Raw genomic sequence first — 22,846 nt, 5'->3', positions numbered from 1 at the left:
ATGGCTTTAAAAAAGAGTAGCAAAACAAGGAACACCATCTCCAGACCTTTTTAATTTGGTACTTGTACCCCTCATGTACAAAGTAAAAAAAAATCAAATATTTGGGATTAATTTCGAAGGGAAGTAATTATATAGTCAATTTTATTCAAATGCCAACTCTATTTTTTTTATTAGAAAGTGCTTCGGAAGAGGAACTGAAGAATAAAGCAAGGTAGACTATACGAACGTTTTAAAAAGATATCTGGGTTTGATATCTACAAAGATTAAAGGGAACTCCTTGATATTGGATATACTGAAAAAATTGAATGCAACACAAAAATAATCAAAGCTGCCAATATGAACTTCTCCAATAGGGTATGCTATTGGAACTTTCAACTGAACTCCGAGTTCATATACTACTTAACTAGAGACCGGAAAGGTATTTTGAGTATTGGAAATAGTGCCCGAAGAGCATATAAGAAAAATTGGAACTTCGCAAAAATGAATAGGAGCTCAATTCTCCAGAGAGAATAATTGCAAATATCTTTTCTAAATTTTTCTACGAATTTTACACGAGGATGGGCTTTGGATGATAAATTTTAAGAACACACATGATTTTAGACTAATTCTATCTTGTTCTGAGAACATTTTTTTATCGTAAGAGTTGGAAGACGAGGACATTTTGTATTTGTGTGGGTCAAAAAACGAAGGAAGACTATCCCCCTTTTTTGTTTATATTCCATCTTTTCAGCCCAGCAACACGCTTACCCTCAGCTACCTATACATGAACATTAAAATAATTTATGTTTAGCATAATTTGGAACTCAATAATCTCTCAACGAAATGACTTATTACTCTTTTGACATATCTATATTTGCATGAATTAGAAAAAAAAAAAAATACAATAACATTGCAGAATGCTTTAACCGTGATTTCATTAATATCCTTGGCATTTTTTTAAATTATACTTATCTCTAATTATACATGATTCATTATAAATGTGAGAAAAATACTAATAATTTTTTTTTAGTTTTATAATGAAATAGGATTACGTGAATACTTAAATAACAAATTTCAATTCTTATTTATTTTAAAACTTTCGAACTAAAAAATGCATTACAAAAAAATTGCAAGGAAAAAATAAAAAATACTTTATAAATAAGCAAGATCATACTTATATTTAATGGAAAAGTGTTCATGCCTTAAAAAAAATAAATTAATTAAGAATTAACTGATTTTTTTTTCTACGCGGCAGTTTATTTTTTCGCTCCTTCTTTTCCCACAAATTTTATCCAATGACGTCAATCACTTGATCAATTATGTCCAAACTTTATTGGCTACAATAATTCTTTTTTATAGAAGCCAGGTACCCTAAGTGTATCGTAAATTACTTTTTAATTAAATATACAAGCTCCATAAATTCGAGATAGGAATTCAGCTAAAATTTATTGTAAATTTTGTAAATAGACAAATATAATTAAACAAACCCCATGTTCCATTGATCATGTGGTCCTCGTTTCGTTTACAAAAATGAACGAATAAATGGAAAAAAATGGTAGCTTGTTCATGAACGGAGACATATTTAAACACCCTGTATATACAGAAATGAATAGAATACTGAATAACCTAAATACGTTATCAGTCTTTGAATATTTGACGTACTTGTTGGGATGCACTAAGAAAAATCCCCATAAGTAATAAACCCCATATTTGATAATGCAAATACGAAGGGGACTTGATAAAAAAAAGCATTAATTATCAGTCCTAATAAACACGAAGTATACATTATACTATATTTTCGATAAGTAATCGTGGAAGAAGACAATATTTTGCAAACTTAATTGGCACATCAATTTAGCTTTAACCATGGTGGAATCACATACTACATTAGTAAGGGCCATACTATTGATAGTGATTCCATTGATCTACGTGGAGGGATACGAAATTAAATCTTTTAAAGGGGGTAAGACTATTATAATAATATGTATATGGGCTTACATTTTTCTCATTTTGAAAGGATGTAATGCACCTCCAAAACTACCTGATAATGCACGTATGAAGTGCTCTGTAACCAATGGATGTGTTATAAAATGTTTACCTGGCTACCAACTATCCAATTCAAGGCAGTACTCCATGCCACTATATGGTAAAATTGAGCTTGTTTGTAGGCATGGAGTGTGGTTGGATTACTTTGGAGTATCCACAGACCACAAATTAGAATGCAAACGTAAGATTATAGCAAATTCAGATATATAAAAAATAATAATTGAACATTTGAAAAGCAATTTGCAATCCATCTTGTAAGAACGATGGAATATGCATAATTCCAAATCAATGTCTTTGTGGAGAAGAACATGAGGGTAACTATTGCGAATTAGAAAAAAAACGGCATTGTCTCACTTCGCCTCTTCTATTACCGAACAACGCATTTGCCTCATGTGACACATTGTAAATTTATTTAAAAATTTGGCATAAATATTTTATATATTATAACTTTTCTTTTAGAAATTGCAATGTGACTTGTATTGAAAATCATTCGTTTCCAAATGGGATTAATGTATTTAAAATTGTTTGTCAAAGTGGAGATTGGGTAATTCCGGGAAATCATGCTATGTCTGACTGCAAACGTGATATAACATTCTTACAATAAGCCATAATATTGTTATTTATATTTTTTATTTAGCTATATGTGATCCACCATGTGAAAATGATGGAATATGTTTATCGATGAATCAATGTAAATGTCTGTCAGAGAACAGGGGAAATCGCTGTCAATATAGTATGTTAAAAATTAAGTTTCTCCAATTGAAAATATTTACTATTTTGTATTTTAGATATAAATAAATGCAATCATGAAAAGTTAGAGTTCAATGGAAATTTTGAATGTAAGTCAATGTCTGAAAAGTTTCAATGCAACTTAACATGCCCTTATGGAAGCAAATTTGAGTTTACCCCTTCAGAAGTTTACACATGTAGCTATAAGACCGGTATTTTTAGTCCAAACCCCATACCAAAGTGTATTTTTGAGGGTGAGTGAAACGATAGATAGTTTAGAAATAATATACATTTTGATCTTGAATGTTTTATAGATGGTACCCACGTCACGGATTTTCACATAGAGTCTGATTATAATATTCCAAGATATGTGAGAAGAGCTTCACATAGTGAATCGGATGTATTTTATGAAAGCCAACATTCCTTGAATGATGAATTGTATCGAATACATTACTTCAAACGACAAGAAGAGATAAGTAAAAATATATCAGGATATTTTTCAACTCAAAACGGGGATTTAACCTTTTTGGATAAGGCCATTCAAGCCGCAAAAGAAAAAGGTAGTTTTTTGAACACACCAAAAAAATCATCATGTATCATTTGGAGTGGATCACATATCCGAACTTTTGACGGAATTACATTTACCATGCGTTTAAAAAGTCATATCTTGATGAAAACAGATACCGTAAACGGATTTAAAATTTGGTTGAATGAGAATGGTCAAATATGTTTTACCGAGAGAAGTTCCATTGAAGAACCTTTTATATTAAAGATTGATGGTAAAAAAATGTATTTGGTGATTGATTTGATTAATATTATTTACAATAATTACAGAAAATACAGGGAAGTGCATATTGAGACAGGGGAATGAAACATATCCTATTCCAGGAGTAATCAAAGGAATAGTTTTGGAGAAACTTGTAAACAAAGTAGTTTATGTCAAAATGCCTGGTTTAGGAATCACTATAAAATGGAATTTGAAGGATCAATTCATCATTGACGCAAATAAAAAATTATGGAATACATCATTGAGTGGAGTTTGTGGAAACTTTGATGGAAATCCTTTAACAGACTTTCAACTACAAAATGGTAATGTAGCAACGAGTGTGAATGAACTTTTTGATAGTTGGTCAATGGATGTCATGACTCCACGGTATAGCCCTGAACATTATGTGTCAAATCCATGTTCATCTACATCCGCAGATAATGAAAAAGCAATCCAATTTTGTGGAAAGATTTTGACATCCCCTCTATTAGTGCAGTGTCATCATATAGTTAATGGGTATTCCTTTTTTAAAACGTGTAGGTGGGACTACTGTGCTGGAAATATCGATAGAGCTTGTCAATCTGTTGAGCTTTTTGTCTCTTGGTGTCAAGACTACAGTAGCATTGACTTTTCGAAGGGATGGAGATCTCCAGACTTTTGTCGTAAGTAACGTGTGAAACCCTATTTTGTTTTCTAACTTCCTTAATTTGTTTTAAGCATTAAAATGTGATGTTGGATTAGAATACTCTGTGTGTGGATCTGGAGAAAGTGTAACCTGCCAAGACGCAGCCAAAATAAAGGAAGAAGAACTAAATCCAACCGTTCCATCAACAAATGTTGCAAGTTACACTGATTTTGAAAATGATAATGAACACTGCATTGAAGGTTGTTATTGCCCAAAAGGAACGTTTATGCATAATGGACAATGTATTCAGAGGAAAGAGTGCCCTTGTACTTTCAATGGAATTGAATTCCCCTCGGGAAAGACAATTTATCAGGAATGTAATCAATGGTACGTACATATAAATATACATTGACATAGATTAAAACAAAAAATTGATATAGTCAATGTGAAGCTGGAAACTGGCTCTGTTCCGAAAAACTGTGTGGACGCTCATGTTCTTACTATGGACATAATCACATCACAACATTTGATGGAAAAGACTTTTCTTTCCGGTCGCTTGGATCTTTTTTATTAGTTAAAGATGAGGACATATCTGTTTCAGTCAATACGTGCAAAAATCCTCAGAGTATATCTTCAAGCTCTTCTACTTACCTCCAAGACAATTATCACGTTTCCTTTATAACCATCAAGGCCTTTGGACAAGAGATTTTATTAAATGACAATTTTCAACTATCCTTCAATGGAGCCTTTATTCCTGAATTACCTTACACATTTACAACATCAAATGGAAATATAATTTTCATCACAAAGGACACATCCCTTTTCATTGGTCTCTCCTTTTCAAACGGATTCAATATAAAATGGAATGGGCATAGTCGAATCTATGTACATGTTCCTCCTTCGGCATTTGGACAGGTAAAAGGTCTTTGTGGAAACTACAATAAGATTCAAAGGGATGACTTTGTAACGCCCGAAGGAGAAATTGAGTCTGTCAATGAAGCATTTGTCTTGAGTTGGCAAACAAAGTCCTGTCAAAAATCTTCCACAAAACCTGATAGCCTCTCAAGACTGACTTCATGCAGTTTATCCAGCGAGAAAAAGAAGGAATATTCAAATTACTGTGCACTCCTCAAAACAAGTATTTTCGAAAAATGTCATTGGGCTGTCGATCCTGATGCGTTTTACAAAGACTGTCTGGTAGATATCTGTCATTGCAATGATCAAAATGAGGCATTTAATTGCCTTTGTCCCATTCTTAGTCATTATGCACAAGTTTGTTCCTCAAAAGGAATCTACTTAGAATCGTGGAGACAATCCGTCAAACCCTGCTCAATAAGCTGCAGTAGTGGTCAGAAATTCTCAGTCTGCCACAAGGACTGTTATAGAACGTGCTCTGATGTCACAAGACGAAACAAAACATGTGAAAGCAATCATATTTGTGTGGAAGGTTGTGCATGTCCTGAAGGACAAGTCTTGAACGATCAAAACATTTGTGTTCTAATCTCACAGTGTCCCTGTACTCATTTCTTAACGGGAGATAATGTCAATGTACGTACACTCATTCTCTAATATTTTTGACTTTTTTAAACTATAATGTATCAATGTAATTAGGCTGGCGAAGTAAGATATAATGCAAAAGCAAGAGGGAAAGAACATTGCACATGCAAAAATGGAATATGGAACTGCCGTGAATTAAAGAATGAGGAAGAAAGGAAAAACATGAAGAAATCCCTGGTTACGTGTGATAAGAAAGATAATCTCGTATACAAGGAATGTGTCAGTTTAGATAAACCACAGGCAACATGCAAAAATCTTGATAAAAATATACCTGTTTCCAACTCAACATCTTGTGACTTTGGTGGATGTGTCTGTAAAGAAGGTTTTATTCTTCTAACAAAGGATTCGAAATCATGTATTCCAGAGAAAAAATGTCCCTGCCATCATGGAGGAAAGTCCTATGAAGAAGGAAACCGGATAAAGCAAGATTGTAATACATGGTAAGCCATTGGATTTGAAATGACCTCAACAGTTTTGTACCTATAACTTTTTATATCTTTAGTATATGTAATTCTGGGAAATGGACATGTACAAAAAGAGTTTGTCCAGCCATTTGTACTGCTTGGGGTGACTCTCACTATATATCCTTTGATGGAAAAATGTTTGACTTTAAGGGAAAATGTGAATATGTTATGGCACAATACAAAGGGTCGAGTAAAGACTCTTTTTCAATCTTGATCCAAGTAAGGAGTATCTTTTGACAATTTAAATACTTATATTTTTATTTAAAACATTAATAGAATATACCTTGTGGAACATCCAATGTTACATGCTCAAAAAGAATAACAATCAAAATTGGAAGTAAACAATTCCAAGAAAAAATCATTTTGAATCAGAATTTAGAAGACCTTTCCAATGACTTTCACAAACGGTAAGTTGGGATATCTAGTATTTATAACAACTAACAATCATTTGGCGATTTTAGGATTAACATTCGAAAAGCTGGACTTTTTACATTTGTGGATGTCTATGATTTAGGCTTTACTATACAATGGGATGGAAGCAATAGAGTCTACTTGAAAATCAAACCCTTCTTGAAAGGATTGGTTCAGGGATTGTGTGGAAATGCAAATGAAGATGAGGAAGACGATTTTAGGTATACATTCCGATAATGATTATAAAGGGATATGAAAAAATGTGTAATACGGAAACAACTTTGATACTTTCAGAGGTCCATCTGGAATAACGGAGACCTTTCCAACCACTTTTGGAGATAGTTGGAGGGTTCACAAGTATTGCCCTGTTGCAACTGAAGTTGAAGATGAATGTGAATTGAATCCTGAGCGCAGAACCTGGTCCACAAATAAATGTTCAGTTTTACATTCTGAAGTTTTTGAGCCCTGCCATTCTGAAATAGATTGGGAACCTTGGTACAAAAAGTGTCTATCAGATGCTTGCGGTTGTAATGTGGGTGGAGATTGTGAGTGTCTATGCACTGCTATTTCTGCGTATGCCCATGAATGCACTCGTGCAGGTGTACCTATATCATGGAGAAAACAGAATCTTTGTCGTAAGTACATATTTAGGTCCAACAATTAAACTGAAAATTCAAAATATGGTATCATTTTTCTACAGCCATGCAATGTCCACATCACAGCAGCTACGAATCTTGTGTAAATACATGTCCAGTGAAAACATGCAAAGCTCTCATTGTCGAAAAAGCTAGCTCTTTATCATGTGCTGACGAATATTGTGTTGAAGGTTGTCGTCCAGACTCTTGTCCTAAAGAACATTTAGTATACCTATCTGACAACGACTATACTTGTATTGACCCCGATCAGTGTGAAAAACCCAAATGTATTGTGGAAAACAATAAACTTTTTTATGAAGGAGATGTTATGGAAAGTGACGAATGTCATAACTGCACTTGTTCAAGAGGCCAAAAGTTGTGCTATTACTCCAGTTTACCTGAATGTGAATCCGATTATTTGGGCACCACAATATTTCCAAAACTTGATCTCTCGACATCTTCACCCATCACTATTATTAATAACACAAATCTGACATATCTGTCTTGTAATCATGGTTGGTCAAATTGGATGAACACGAATACTCCAACTATTCTTGAACCCAATGATGTAGAAGATATCCATAAATTTTTAAATAACTCTTATGTGAGTATTTGATATTTGCCATGTACGTATAGTTGTTATACTGAGATTATCTCTAGGATGTGAGTCAAGGATATTGTAGTCCTTATCATATAGTGGATATCGAATGTCGGGCAGTGGGTTCCAGTGGACCAGCTTACTCAACTAATGATTACACCATCGAATGTGACACTAAAAAAGGATTGACTTGTCAAGTCAATAATCCTGAATATTCTACAAGCTTATGTGATGACTTTGAATATAGAATAAACTGTGAATGTGAGTTACACATTAATGAGCGTTTTAAATACCTACTTCGTTTTTGATTCTAAAAAAATTATCCATAAATAGGTGTTTCATCAGAGATTAAAGGTACAGTTGATGTTGAGACCTGTGATCCTGACACACCACCTCTGTTGATTAAGGAACAATGTAATCTATATAAGGAGTGTGTTCAAGATTCCTCAGATCCTTTACCAAAATTTCAAATTAAATCGTGTGACAATGGTCTATTTTATAATCCAAGGGATATAACATGTGATTGGCCCGATAATGTTATTCATATTCGATCAGATTGTCAAGGTAATTTTTTGAATAGAACATACGTTTGAGACCGTTTATCCTTTGCTTATGATCTAGTGGGTGAACCAAGTCCTAGTGCTTCTTCTAACACAACGATTTGTGACTCATTCCCTTATGAGCAAAATGTAGCCCATGAAACAGATTGTTCATTATTTTATCACTGCTTCGAGGATAATCAAAAACTTCAGTATGAATCGAATCAAGCTACAATTCATAGGAAGGCTGAGCTTAAATCATGCGGACATAATTCTATATTTAATACGGAGACCCATATTTGTGACTCCCCATACAACGTTTATCCACATCGACCAGAATGCAAAACAAGGGACACACCTATTCCTACACAAAGTTATTCAACAACAAGTAGTATTATTCCTTTGGTTAGTATATATGCATAAGAATCATAGAAGTTATTTAGTATTTACTATGTTATTTTCCCCTATATTAATAGATTACGGATATCCTTGAGGATAAGACTGCTTGTCTGAAGAATAAGTAAGTAGTTTTATCATTTTTTAATTTGGATTCTGATTTTAAATTTTATAAATCTAGTACACATTCATTGTTGGATAATTCAGAGGGGAATATCAATATCAAAGTTTCATCTGTGGATCCCGATTCAGATATCAGTAATGTAAAGATTGAACCAGAAGAAAGTAAGTATTGACAGCATTTTTAGTATACAACTAAGATAATATTCGTCTTTTCAAATAGACTTTGTCGTCAAATCATTGGAAGCAGTTCAGGAAGGAAATAGTGAAGAGAGGCCCTCAGAGAGTCTTTTCTCAATAGATTTGTGTAATTCTAAGGAATGCTGTTCCATTGAAAAATTGACAAATGCCGACAAACTGGAAGGTGAAGAGCTTCATGAATGCAAAAACTTTGATTTAGGATCTACAGATCCTCACATCAAATTAACTCATCTTGATGACAGTTTAGGAGTATTAAACCAAATCAAACTAACAGATGATAAAAACAACGTTGTTTTTGTAATGTTCAAGAAGTTTTTGATGGTAAAGTAACCCGTGATTATAGTTGTGAGGATACAAACGATGAAAAAAAGGACTCTATTCTTGATAAAATTGTTTTGAAACATTCTGAAGAGCCTAGTGATCAGAGCAGCTCATATCGACCTGAAGAATACACTATTAAAATATGTGATAATGGTAACTGCTGTGAATTAGAGTATATCCATGACTTAGCAAATCAAAAAGAAACTTTGGATACTTCAAATGAAGAATGCAAAAATATCAAACTGAATGAAGTAGCTCCAGAGATAAAAGTTGAGTATAATGGCCCAGGAATTAACACCTTGGAGGACGTAGAGCTTATTAGTAAAAATGAACCTATTTACAAGTGTGACGTCAAAAATTATTTAACAAATAACGATCAACAAAGCTTTGCATGTACACCCACAGAAAAAGCTCCCAAGGGCACCGATGATTGTTGGAAACCTCATGAAAATGATGGAACACCTTATGTTGAATTCAAATTTGATGAGAAAACAAAGGTGTACGGAATAACAACTCAAGGAGGAAAAGGGGATGAATTTGTTACTAGTTATAATGTACTCATTGGGGACTCTGAGGACTCTTTATCCTATATTGAAGATAATTATGGAATCAAAAAGGTTTTCAAAGGAAATTCGAATGGCCTCAAACCTCAGACTTCATTTTTGAATCCTGCAGTTCCTGCTCAGGTTGTTCGCATTATTCCTTTATCTTGGAATAAGGAAATTTGTTTGAAAGTCGATCTTATTGGCTGCGGAGATATAGAGGAAGAAGATATAATAGCTACATCTAAGCCATATATTCCAGTACAAGTGACAAATATCCCTAAAACTCCCAAGCGTAGGAAACTAAATATAATATCATACTCTTAATACAATACTTTATATATTTGTTCCAGAGGACTGTATTGATGAAATGGGGATTACAAATGGAAATCTCTCAACAAAGCAAATCCTTGTTTCATCAGTCAAAAATGGAGATCAATACAGTTATGGAAAGGAAAGATTAAGACTCTCAAATGGAGGTTCGTGGCAACCCGAAAAGAACGATAGACAACCTTTCGTAACTATTGATTTTGGAGATGAAAGGTTGGTCAGTGGTGTGATTCTTAAAGGAGACTCTAGAAAATTTATCAAGTCTTTCCGTGTTGTATACTCTAACGATAATCATAAATGGGAAAACATTCGAGATGAGCAAGGAAAAGAATTTGTAGGATGATATATTTTTTTTTTTCAAAAGGTTACAAAAAAGTTAACTTAATCTCGTTTTTTCAAACATTTATGTAGATATTTCATGGAAACTATGATGACCAAACAATTTCTGAAAGACAATTTAAACAGGTCATTCGTATGAGATATTTTAAATTGATTCCTGTGTCATGGGCAAGACTTGGAGCTGCTTTAAAGTTGGAGCTTATTGGATGCTTCAAACCATTCAGTAATAATGAATATACATAATGTATTCAATTGTGTGTTCAATACTTTTATTTTTTAGTTATCGGAAAAGACTCATCAATATTCACAACGCCCTTACCCACACCAGGGATTAGTATTGGCAAGACTACAAAGTCTGGTAAATGTGCTGATCCGTGTCCTAATTTACCCAACTATGGTTATAGTTCTGAATGTCATATCTGTTTGGATCATCAGAAATGGAATGGAACAGATTGTGTCCATGAAAGTCAGTGTGAATGCTACGATGGATTCATAAAGCATAAAGCTGGTGACATATTCTTAAATCAAGACTGTGAAAGCTGCTTTTGCCTTAAAAATGGAACTGTTCATTGCTCACCCAAAACATGTCCCAAATGCTATGGAGTAAGTATAGAAACAAACAAATGTAAATAGAGACCTATAAACATTATATATTATAGGAAAATGAATTTTCTTACATTACCCCACGTTGTGCATGCATTTGTAAAACTTGTACCAAAGAGGAAAGATATTGCAAAACATCAAAGGTATGCATCAAAGCTGAAAAATGGTGTGACGGGGTAACCGATTGTGCAGATGATGAAACAGACTGTTCTGAAGATAATATTGGGTCTAAATATGACAAAACAACAACTACAAAGTCTCAGTATGAAAGAACGACAACTACAGAATCTCAATATGATAGACCAACAACTACAGATTCTTCTCCCATCTCATATTGTCCTCCAGAGCCGCAATGTCCCTCTGGTGCTCGATTAAGGCAACTCAATAGTTTTAACTTATTTTCATACATTGTAAACTAATCATTTCAATTTTTTGTTAAATTTAGACAAACTGAAATTGAGAGTCCTATTGGATGTCCTCTGAGTAAATGTGAATGCCTGGAACCAGTTTGTGCAGATGGATTGTTAATTCAATTTGAAGAGTAAATAATTATCTAATTCCATGAAAAATCCATTTTAACTCTACCAACATTATTAATTTTTAGGAACAATACCAACAGCTTTGAAAAATCTTCTAAACCTATGAAGTTTGAATTTCAAGATTCATACGGAGCACAACCATTCTATTCCAGTGATAATAAAGAAAATGAAGATTTAAATATCCATGAAACCTTAATTTGTCCTAAGTTTAAGTGCATTCCTCCACCTACAAAAGCAGAATGTATAGTTGATGGACCAAATGTACTAACCTTTGACAAATCCAAATATAAGCTCTCAAGTTGCCATTTTGTGTTGGCTGCAAATGAACATGATAGTTGGAATATTTCAGGTAGTGCTATACATAACAAGATCCATTATAATTGTGATATTATATTGTGACATGTTTCAGTGGTCAAGACGTGTAAAATAGGATGCCAAAAGTCTCTCATAATCAAACATGGAGAAGAGTCTATAACTTTGAATCTTGACTTTAGTATCGATTATCATGACGTTCATTACGCAGCAAGTCAAGTTTCAAAGATGTCTGATTTTCAAGATATCAAAATACGAATTCTTGGAGATTCAAACATTATATTTGAGTCCAAAAAGTATCCTCTTCGAGTCAGCTGGTCTAAATTTGGAAAAGTTGAGGTACGAACAGATAGCACAAATCATAATAAGGTTGTGGGTCTTTGTGGAAAATTTAATGGAAAAAAAAGCGATGATTTGATGAAATCAAATGGACAGGTAACGGAGAATGTGGAGGAATTTATAGAATCTTGGGAAACAGGAGATCAATCATGTATGAAGACGGAGTGTCCTCTCGATAGACAACGCAGAGCGTTAGAACTTTGTCGAACATTCAAGTAAGTAAATTGGTTAATTGAGGATAAAATAAAAATAATTTAAAAAAATGATTTGTGATTATATCTAGATATCCTCCTTTCAATAACTGTAAGGATGTCTTAGATATGAAATCAGTTACAGAACATTGTGTTGAAGACACTTGCACTTGTCTCGAAAAATCAGATGATGATATCAGGACCTGCAGATGTGAAGCCCAAACTAAATTCGTGAACCAGTGCTTACAAGTCGATAGAAATTTAGATTTGAGCAGATGGAGGGTTGACCATTTTTGCCGTAAATGATGACTTTACTCTTTGAAAAAATAATTTTATTTACCTTCTTTTTTCTTATACCTTTCTCTATCTAGCCGCCAAATGTCCAGAAGGAAAGGTAATGAGAGATTGTTATGATCCCTCATGTCAAACTAAATGTGGAGATAAGGAAGAGAAATGTAGTCGAGATTCTGAAGCAATTTGCTTTTCTGGATGTTTTTGCTCTGATGATGAAGTTCTGAGTTCCGATGGGATTACTTGTATTCCCAAGAAGTCATGCAAAGATTGTGAATAACAAAATAATATATTCAATATTTCCTATTTAATTTTTTTTATCTAGGCGTCTGTGAGGGATCTGGTCATTCACAATTTAAGAACTTTGATGACATAAAATATGAAGTTCCTGGTAATTGTAGCTATGTTGCAGTGAGGCATGATCATGGAGACTTTGAAATACAAATTGAGAACGAACAATGTCCAGATGACATTCATTCTTCATGCGTTAAGGCTGTCATTGTGAACACAGCAGACAATAGTCTAAGAATCGAGAAAGATCCTAAAAGTAAAGAAGGGGTAAGTTCTCCTTTTTAATATGAAGGAAATTGGAAATATTATTATCCCCTTTAATTAAGGTTTCCATGTATGAAAGAAATAATCTGATTAAAACAGTACATCATATAACAGATTGGTATAAATCTCGTTTATCAGCTGCTGGAAACGTTTTCCTCACTCTTTTCAAATTTGATATTGAAATCGTGTATAAAATTCAAAATTCCGGTTTTACCGTTAAATATGCTTCATATTCACATGGAAGCCAGACAGATGGCCTTTGTGGGAATTGTAACCAAAATCCTGATGATGATTTTGCCAAGCGCGATAAGTCCCCCTCAGAGGACATGGATGACTTTATAAGTAGTTGGACATCCAAATCCTGCAGCAGTGCTAATATTATTGATTTACCTGATGTTGAAACTTGTATCAATGAAGACAATGATCAATGTGAGAAATTAAGAGGAGAAACCTTTGTAGCATGTCATCCTATAATTCCCGTTGACCAATATGTGAATCATTGTAAAAAGTCATTTTGTAAGCGAGAGAACTATACTACATGTAAAGCTTTTGAAGAATACTCTGAGACTTGCTTCGAGAAAGGAGGTCTTTGCATATCATGGAGAGAAAAAGAGCATTGTCAAAGGTCATTAACTTGTCCACTAGGATTGGAATATAAGGAGTGTGCTAATGATGCATGTGAAAAGACGTGTGAAGATGTCATTAGTTCACTCGTGGATATCTCTTACAATGCACAGAAAACATTCGGTAATGATGGATGTGACATGGGAGAACCAGAGGGTTGTTATTGTCCAGAAGGAAAAGTATTTAATAAGGAACGGAAATGTGTAAGCGAAAATTTATGTCATACCTGCAAAGAAGCCAATGGAACCGAGTATCACTTGACCGAAGAATGGCATCCAAGTTCTTGTGAGACATGCAGCTGTACAGAGTTAGGAATTTCATGTGTCATTGATAAATGTGTTAAATTACCTTGCCCAGTTGGACAAAAAGTAATTGAACATTACACGGAGGGTGAATGTTGTCCCAAACAAACTTGTGTTCCTGCTACTAAAAACTGCACCTTCACCAAACCTCCAGAGTGTGAATCCGATTATCAAGTGAAAGAAATCCAACTTGACAATGCAGACTGCCCAACTTATGTTTGTGGTACGATTATAGCTCATTATTGTTTTATATTGGCGCACATATATCAATAAGATTGGTTTTCTTATATTTATAGAATGTATACCTAGAGAACAGTGTCCAGAATTAGAGCCTGAAGAAGAGCTAGAACCAGGAGAGAAGTCCACAATGAAAGATACAGGATGTTGCTTGCACCGTAAAAAGATCTGTGATCCAAAAGCTTGTCCAGAACCTCCAATTTGTCCAACTTTCCATGAGCTCAAAAAATTGATGAGAAATGCTGTCCCAATTATATTTGTGGTCAGTCAGTTACCTATGATTTATGATATTTATTAATATATATTTGATTGCACTATTTCTTTTAGAATCTCCAAATGCTTGTATTGATGACTTTCATGGAAATCTTCACCAAATTGGTGAATCATGGAAGGAAGGACATTGCAAAAACTGTACATGTGTTCAAGCAAATATGGGTGTCAAACCAGTTACAACTTGTTCAGTAGAATCTTGTCCCTCTCTATCATTGGAGGATGAAAATTACTTGTACAAGAAAGTAAATGTTGATAAAGAATGCTGTCCAATCAGTCAACCCATTGTTTGTCTCCATCAAGGTGAAAAAATGAAGGTATACAAAATCTAAGCAAATATTTATACAATACAACTTACATGTATAATTATCAACTATAGCCTGGAGAGTTAAAAAAAGAACTCAAAGGTGATAGTTGCAAGATTTATGAATGTCAGAATACATTACTTGGAGGTGTCAAGAAATCATTGGAGCTTGTTGAAAAATGTAATACTGAATGTCCACGTGGGTCTAATTATACCACTTCAGTTAGTGATCAATGTTGTGGAAAATGTGTTCCATATGCATGTTCTGCAGGTAATCAAACATATGAAGTTGGAAAAGACTATGTTGATGGATGCTTTACTCGAAAATGTTACAAAGATCATGAGGAAGTAAGTATTACATAGTTCATAATACTCTCTAACTCATTATGATAATGAGGATTGTTTTAGCTCATTTTATCAGAAAAGACAAAGGATTGTCCTAATATCGAGGATTGTCCAGCAAAATTCTTAATTGATGACGAATACAACTGTTGTAAAATTTGCAATCAAACAATGGAGAAGGGTAAGCACGAAATATACCTCAACTTAATTAAAGCTTTTCATTATAATACTAAATATATCATTGCTATCTTATTTTAAGGATCATGTGAAGAAATTACATTTGACCCTAAGAAAACAATTGGGCTGGTAAAAGAATTTGATCTTATTAAGGGTACATGTAAGAACCTTAATTCAATTCCTGAATACCGTCAATGCTCTGGATATTGTGAATCAAAAACAGTTTATTTGTCACGTAATAGAATTTGTTTAAACTTAAGCCAAATTAAACAAAATTAATTATCTTTTGTTTTCCTTACAGCACTCGAATCTCATAGTAGTGATTGTAAATGTTGCCAGACTTTAAAACAAAAGGCCATTGATGTAACATTGACGTGTGAAAATGGGCAAGCCTATACTAAAACCATCAACGTACCTGAGAATTGCGGCTGTACACAGTGTGGAGCAAAAGCAGAGTTCAGTCATATTGCAAACTCAAACAGCAATTATGAAGAAATTAATGATGATGTTGATGTGATATCCTTTGATGAAAATATGGACAATTACAATGAAAACGCCTATGTTTATCAAAACAATCCAGAAAGTAATGAAGCGTATGATGCCATAAGTGCCTTCAAAAATTTGAAGAACTTGCCACTCACAACAAATTACACTCAAGCAAATCCCGGGGTGAATCCTAAATATGAGAGCAATAACGAACATATTTTTGGAAATGATAACTAAATAAAATAAATGATCTTTGTTAGTCACAAATAGATAGACATAATGTAATGTCAATAAATTAACATGCACAATCCACTTTTTTGTTATTTATTCAACATTCAGAATTACTAATACATATAGTTACCTGCGCTGTTTGTACTCTTATGGAATAAATTATAGTAATTATACATAAACATTTACTATATTTTTGTTCTAACTTATTTTTATTCATATAAAGTTTTATATTAATTAATGTACAAAAGATAATCAAATATAATCAGCCATTTTTGAGTGGAACATATTTATTTAAAGTCTTTTAAAATTTGATGTCCCACATTAGAGTGTTGCGGTTTTAGGAGCAATTATTGTTTAGTTGAACAGTTGAACTCCAATTTCCCTAACTGATAAATCCCTTGCTGGAATTGAATGTACAAATATTTTTTGAATTTCCTCTGTCTTTTAGATATCTGGTGCAATCATTAGAATCCCTTTACTGTTCATTGTCGAATTTAAATCGTTTAAATACATCTCCGAAATAAATATATGCAATTTGTAAGATGAGTATTTATATTTTGAAAACTACTTTACTACCCTCCAAATTAAATCAAATAAGTATCAGAGATCATTCTTCAATTTTATTGTAAGTGGCTAAAGTAATAGAAATTACGGCTAACTGGAGTGCCAAAAACAAATGTACACATAGTTGGACAATGGATAATAATGGAAAATGTTTATGAACATTAGAGAAGTTAAATTAACTATTATTGGAAAAAATAGACATTTTCCTAATTATTTTATATCTTTCATCGAAATAAAATATTTATGTTCTTTGAAAAATAATTCAATATTGCTGAAAGATTTCAAAATCCAAGATTTATTGCAAATATCAACTTTGTAATCCAAAGATGGCATTTTTTTCAATTATAATGCAATTTATGACATCATTGATAACGCTGTATACAAGGTTAATAGAGCTACAAGATGATACCACAACGCGTGTTCTACTGATGTTTGACTCCACCACGCTTTTAATATTTACGTCATAGTAGATGAGTGGTTGTGTGCTTTGTCAAGATCTATTTTTCCTGTCCAACATTCGGTAAGATACATTAAATTGAAAATTATAGCAATAGTGACGTAATAGACTATGAGTGGTTGCTTGTTTTGTCAAAATCTGCCTGTCTTGCCAAGTAGTCGGTACAATACATCAGATTGAATATTCTAGCAAGCCTGATTACATGACGGTCTAACCTTGTATTTCGACTAACCTAAGCTCTATAGTTTTATTTTTCGTCATAAGAGTTGTACCTTCGTTTTTATATAGGTCCATTAATTTTCAGATATTCTTTAAGCTTTTGATATTTTGAAATTATTGCTATTAATCTTTTAAACCTTCTAAAATGTTAAAATTTTATCTTATACTTTAAAAGAAACTGTATACCTATTGTTAGTGTTTTTTATAAAAATACATAATGTCTGAGTTCCTCCGCAATCAAAATAATTATAAAATGTTACCTCAAGAAAAAGAAAAAAACTTGAAATTTTGGAGTTAGAATTTTTCTTTGAATAGCTCAGAATTTGTATTTATTTCTCAAAATTTAACATTTTTTAACAAAACTGACGAAAACATTTGACGAATCTTTTTTGACAGAATATTCTGCAAAATTTTGAATGATTTTTTTATATTTTCTTAAGTTTGATAACATTAATTTTCCTTTTGGACATTTTTGCAAATATATTTCGAAATTTTAAAACACAGCTCACCAATTCATAGAATTGTAAAAAATATGACCTTATATGAGTGCGAGACGTTTTTTAATTCCAACATGAACAGTCTTCTTTTTCTTTCTAAAGCTATATATTGTTGCAGAGTTATAAATGACAAAAGGAGCCCTTGTTGGACTCAGAGTCGAATTAAGGATCGACATCGGAATAATTCCTGCCAAGGTCCTCATTTATTTGAATTCTCACATACTGCTTGCAGAGAAACTAAAGAAACATCATGACAGCTTAGATGCCCTCATCTTAAATATTCTTCACGTTGACAGGGTAAGTACATTAGTGGCCGATGTTTATTTTTTTAACATAACGGCAGATGATATGCTTAACCACTCTAGCGATATCCGTATAAAGCAATTACTATTACATTTAACTCATAAAGTAATAGGGTTGTATGGTTCCTAAAATTTTGTTGTCCCATCCTACACTTAAGGGATACATCCAAATCCCACGAAAAGCCCATCCACTGAAACAAACTTTGTGTTTATTTGCTTTATCTTTTAGTTGCTGCTTTAATGAATGCAATGACAGCTAAGTTCCTATCCTCCATAACATTCTTCAAACTGTCAAGATTACCATGTTGATCTTTGATTTCTTTTTTAGCATACCGGCAGGTCATATTTTATGAGGATCAAGGGTTCTTACCCTCTCCCTCTGGATGACTACCTCCTCCCCCATCATTTGACCGCAAAGCGAGTAACCTCCGTCCTTTTACCTCCAAGGATTTAACTCCCCGAGCCATCCACCTCCTGAACCATCGATCCTGCAACAATTCACTATCTATTACAATAAATAGCAAATATACAACGAAACGTTCCATCTTTCAAAGCAACCATACACACGTAATTATTAATTTAACTTAATTACGTAGGGTATTAGTGACTTCTCTTAATGTCATAGCTTGACACTGCAATTTATTCAAACTTTATTATTATTTTATCTAGGATCTGTAAAGCTTCCAATAACTATTCATCCTATAAGCAATATCATTATTATTTTTTAATGATATTTTTCAAACCCCATTTTTCTTCTTGTTTTAAACTATTTGAGCATGGAAAAGCTCGTCTTTGTAGAGATAATTGTAACAGACAGAGTGTAGGCTATCCTGAGAGGTATTCAAAGATTTCAGTATACCTCATATATTATCTCATTTTTTTTAAATAAGAGGTAAAGAGACAAGGTAGATTTGATTGATACCCAAAACCTTGATTGTTCATGACTTAATTAAATAGAAATGCTCACTACTTCTCTTAGCAAAAGAATTTAATAGAAAAGTGGTCCCCAAGACTCGAGGATTATATATTTTGCCTGAGCCTCTCTAACAAAAGGTGTATCTCAGACTCTGGGACGACTGATTCACCTTTACATGAAAATATTTATTGATCACTTTTGCGTCATTTAAAAACTAATTACTTTCTCATTCGAACTCACTCTTAACAACCATAATATTCATGTATGACTTTGGCCCTCTATCGTTTACTAGCTATACTTCTACTAGGGTTAACAGGACTCTGGGAGGGAGTAGATGCAATGTTCCCGTTTTATATAACAGTTTGAGGCTGTGCAGATTCTAATTTGTGATGTAGTTCTCCTGTGTTAGGAAGAAACCAACTTGACAGAGCTTGATAACTATTGATAGATAGAGTGAATATATTGTACAAGATATATAATATGTATGTATATGTACAGATGAAGCTATTTTTGTTATAATTAAGTAAATATTCTTGGCATCTACTGCATTGCCTTTTGTTTCAATACATTTTCTTTTAATATTATTGCAATAATCATTATTAAGACAATAGTGGTATTTCTAAGTGTAGTCTTGAAATAGATCATATTTAAATATGTACTACAAACATAAATTGAGCACAATGCAATTTTGAATTAAGGCAATTTAATATTGAATGACACTATCTTGTCCAGGGTAAACTCAATTATGTCTGAACAAAAAAACAATATTTATAAAGAAAAAGTATTTTAAAACTTTTATTTGATGTCTGCATATCTAATTCAGTTACTGATACATTTCTCCTTCAATTACAGTTCATTAGTCTTCAATTTTGAGTGTACTGTACTAATGAGTGCATTACTTAAAAACAACTACTACTACATGACGACTTTTATTTTTTTAGAAAACAAATCCTTTATTTTTTTTATTTTTTTTGGGGGGGGGAGGGGTAATTTTTTCTCCATAGAACTAATTTTTTTTAAATTTCTCTATTTTGTGGATATCCCTGATTCTTAAACTGGCAAACTATTACAACTCCAATGATTTTGTCAACTATTTCGTTTTATTTTCCGGTATCAACCACTTTTTTACATCATTACTCTATGTATTTTATCTCTATGGCCACAGTGATACTATGAAAACTGTCATGTGAAAAATTAACCATGGAAAATTGCCCTGGAGAAAATTGCCATGGAGAAAAATTTCAGTTAGGAAAATTGCCAGAAAAATTTCAGTTAGGAAAATTGCCAGAGAGAAAACTGCCCGTATTTTATCCAAGCTTCATGAAGAATAATAACACATTATAAATATTATTTATGACAAATTTCTAAACATATTCATAACATTTGTTCCATCCCCCAAGGAAGTACTTTAAAGTGTGAGTAATATTATTACCATATAGGAAGAGGAGGGTGGGGTGGGCAATAAATAACTTAGGGCCTCTTAAAATATGGTTGAATACTATCCACCCTCAGATTGGCCAGTGTCCCGGGGGTACTGTGGGATTGTTAAAAAACACCACCAATTCATCCAAGGAACCCTTCTGATCCCGAAAACTAGTTCAAAGAGCTGATATTTACCGGGGGTAGTGTGGATTAGTTAAAAACCATCTTCAAAGCATCACATTCATCCAAGGAACACCTCTAATATCAAAAAATAATTCCAAGCCCTCAGGTTACGCAGGGTATTTGAGGGTACTCCTGGATCTTAAAACCACCGCCAATGCATCCAATGAACTCCTCTAATACCAAAAAATAGTTTAAGCTCTCAGTTTGCAAATTGGCAGCCGTATTTTTTCTGTGTTTTTACGCAATTTAACTCTTTTTTCTTATGGATGCTATGTTACATGCAAATAAAATGATTTGTATTTCAATAATTGTTGGAGCAGATGAATAATAAGAATGCATAAAAAATATTCATTAAAACCTCGAAATTAATTTCAGAATTTGCTTGTAACTCAAAAGCTAATAAAGAACTATCCCCCCCCTCAGCCACTAAAAAGAAGAAACAATTCAGCAAGTAAATGATAAATTAGGAGTTTACATTGACGATAGATCAAAAATATGATACATACAAGATAATGCTAGAATATTTCATTATCAAGTATTACATTTAAGGAGATATTTATTCAAACAAATAAAACCTGTTATGATAAAATTATTAAGAAATACATACTTAAATCATCCATGTAAGTTGAACAAAGAAAATCGGATATGTAAAGGAATTTGGCAACAATTTTTGTGGTTACGTTCTTATGATAGACTTTGGATTTATCATGCTATTTTGATTGAAGACTTATCGTTTATTGATCTTCGGTGTTGTATATTATTAATATCTCACTGTTTGCTTTTCAATCATTGAAAATATAATTTGATTCTATTTATTTGAGCGATTATTTTGGCACTTTTACTTTAAAATTATTGATATTTTTTACTTGGATTGTAATTACTTAAGTCTTCATTGTCTATAGTAAAAAAAAAATTTAATTTTTTTTTTTGTTTTAAATTACATACGGGGCAAATTTGATTTAATTTAAGCAAAATTTGCAATAAAAAACAGCAGCTGTCGTTGACACAAATTGACCATATTTAATAGTAGGTAAACAAAATGGTTAAAAAATAACCAATGCCTATAGATTGCGTTATTTGGAAAAAACATCTTCAACATCATAAAACGTAACATGAATAAACACGCAACTCCTCAAGTATCTTTAGTAATAAATGATATATATTTTTACATGTGTAATTTTCTATGATTTCCGGGTAATATTTGTATCAGTATTGAATTCTTCTTACCCTAACATATCAAGTCAAAGTTTTCCATGATTTAAACTATTCCTTTAATTTTGTGTTACAAGCAGTTTTACAATACACATAATTTATACACTACAGAAAATAGTAGAAAGGATTCAAATAATACAGCTATCAAATCAATACATCTCATCAAAATTTAAAATGAAAAAACTTATGACGAATGAATTGAGCCTTTCTTTGAACTAGTCAATAAGGAGGAAGAATACAAAAATTAAAAAAAAATAATTTGTGAATTATGTATTTGTACGTCGTATGTTGTGTGTTTGTATTAGATACGCGAACCTGAGTTTAGTCAAAGGTGTATTTGTCACCAAAGTCTAAAGAAATGTTATGCAAAAGCTGTCAACAAATTCCTTGGATGAAGTTTTGGTAAGATAGAATATGAGGGGACTTAAAGAAACACAATTATTTAAAGTAATCATAGAAAAATTACCCGGTATATCCATTATATTATAACAGCTGTGATAATATAATTATGTAAAGACAATTGGGAAATATAAATATTCACTTGCTTTTGGTTAACAGATACATAATTTCGCATTGGACAATGTACGAATTTGGTATATATTTTCTTTTGTTTAAATAGCAAAAGCTGAAGACTCGAGAAGCAACCAACGTGGGATTACATATAGAAAGTATT

The 22,846-nt window shown here is 32.7% G+C and overlaps 1 protein-coding gene across 1 annotated transcript; it reads left to right on the top strand.

The window, feature by feature from the left end:
- The first annotated feature begins 1,334 nt into the window (after nucleotides 1-1,334).
- LOC121126338 (hemocytin-like) lies at nucleotides 1,335-16,407 on the top strand. The gene is given in 41 exon segments (XM_040721666.2): nucleotides 1,335-1,942; nucleotides 1,997-2,206; nucleotides 2,262-2,427; nucleotides 2,485-2,606; nucleotides 2,663-2,758; nucleotides 2,814-3,008; nucleotides 3,069-3,533; nucleotides 3,589-4,182; nucleotides 4,238-4,532; nucleotides 4,586-5,693; nucleotides 5,757-6,142; nucleotides 6,205-6,385; nucleotides 6,443-6,573; nucleotides 6,628-6,798; nucleotides 6,872-7,212; nucleotides 7,278-7,816; nucleotides 7,873-8,071; nucleotides 8,144-8,374; nucleotides 8,432-8,754; nucleotides 8,826-8,869; nucleotides 8,927-9,030; nucleotides 9,089-9,393; nucleotides 9,396-10,224; nucleotides 10,283-10,593; nucleotides 10,671-10,821; nucleotides 10,879-11,201; nucleotides 11,258-11,577; nucleotides 11,647-11,742; nucleotides 11,806-12,089; nucleotides 12,150-12,606; nucleotides 12,675-12,880; nucleotides 12,954-13,145; nucleotides 13,199-13,431; nucleotides 13,491-14,577; nucleotides 14,651-14,818; nucleotides 14,821-14,853; nucleotides 14,919-15,178; nucleotides 15,241-15,513; nucleotides 15,574-15,688; nucleotides 15,767-15,919; nucleotides 15,986-16,407. Coding segments are annotated over 41 exon segments (12,216 nt in total). The 5' UTR covers nucleotides 1,335-1,845.
- Nucleotides 16,408-22,846: the final 6,439 nt, after the last annotated feature.

Source organism: Lepeophtheirus salmonis, chromosome 11 (assembly GCF_016086655.4).
Source record: "Lepeophtheirus salmonis chromosome 11, UVic_Lsal_1.4, whole genome shotgun sequence".
NCBI classification, from domain to species: domain Eukaryota; kingdom Metazoa; phylum Arthropoda; class Copepoda; order Siphonostomatoida; family Caligidae; genus Lepeophtheirus; species Lepeophtheirus salmonis.
The sequence above is the reverse complement of the archived record's forward strand: the minus strand, read 5'-3'. Positions and strand labels throughout refer to the sequence as shown.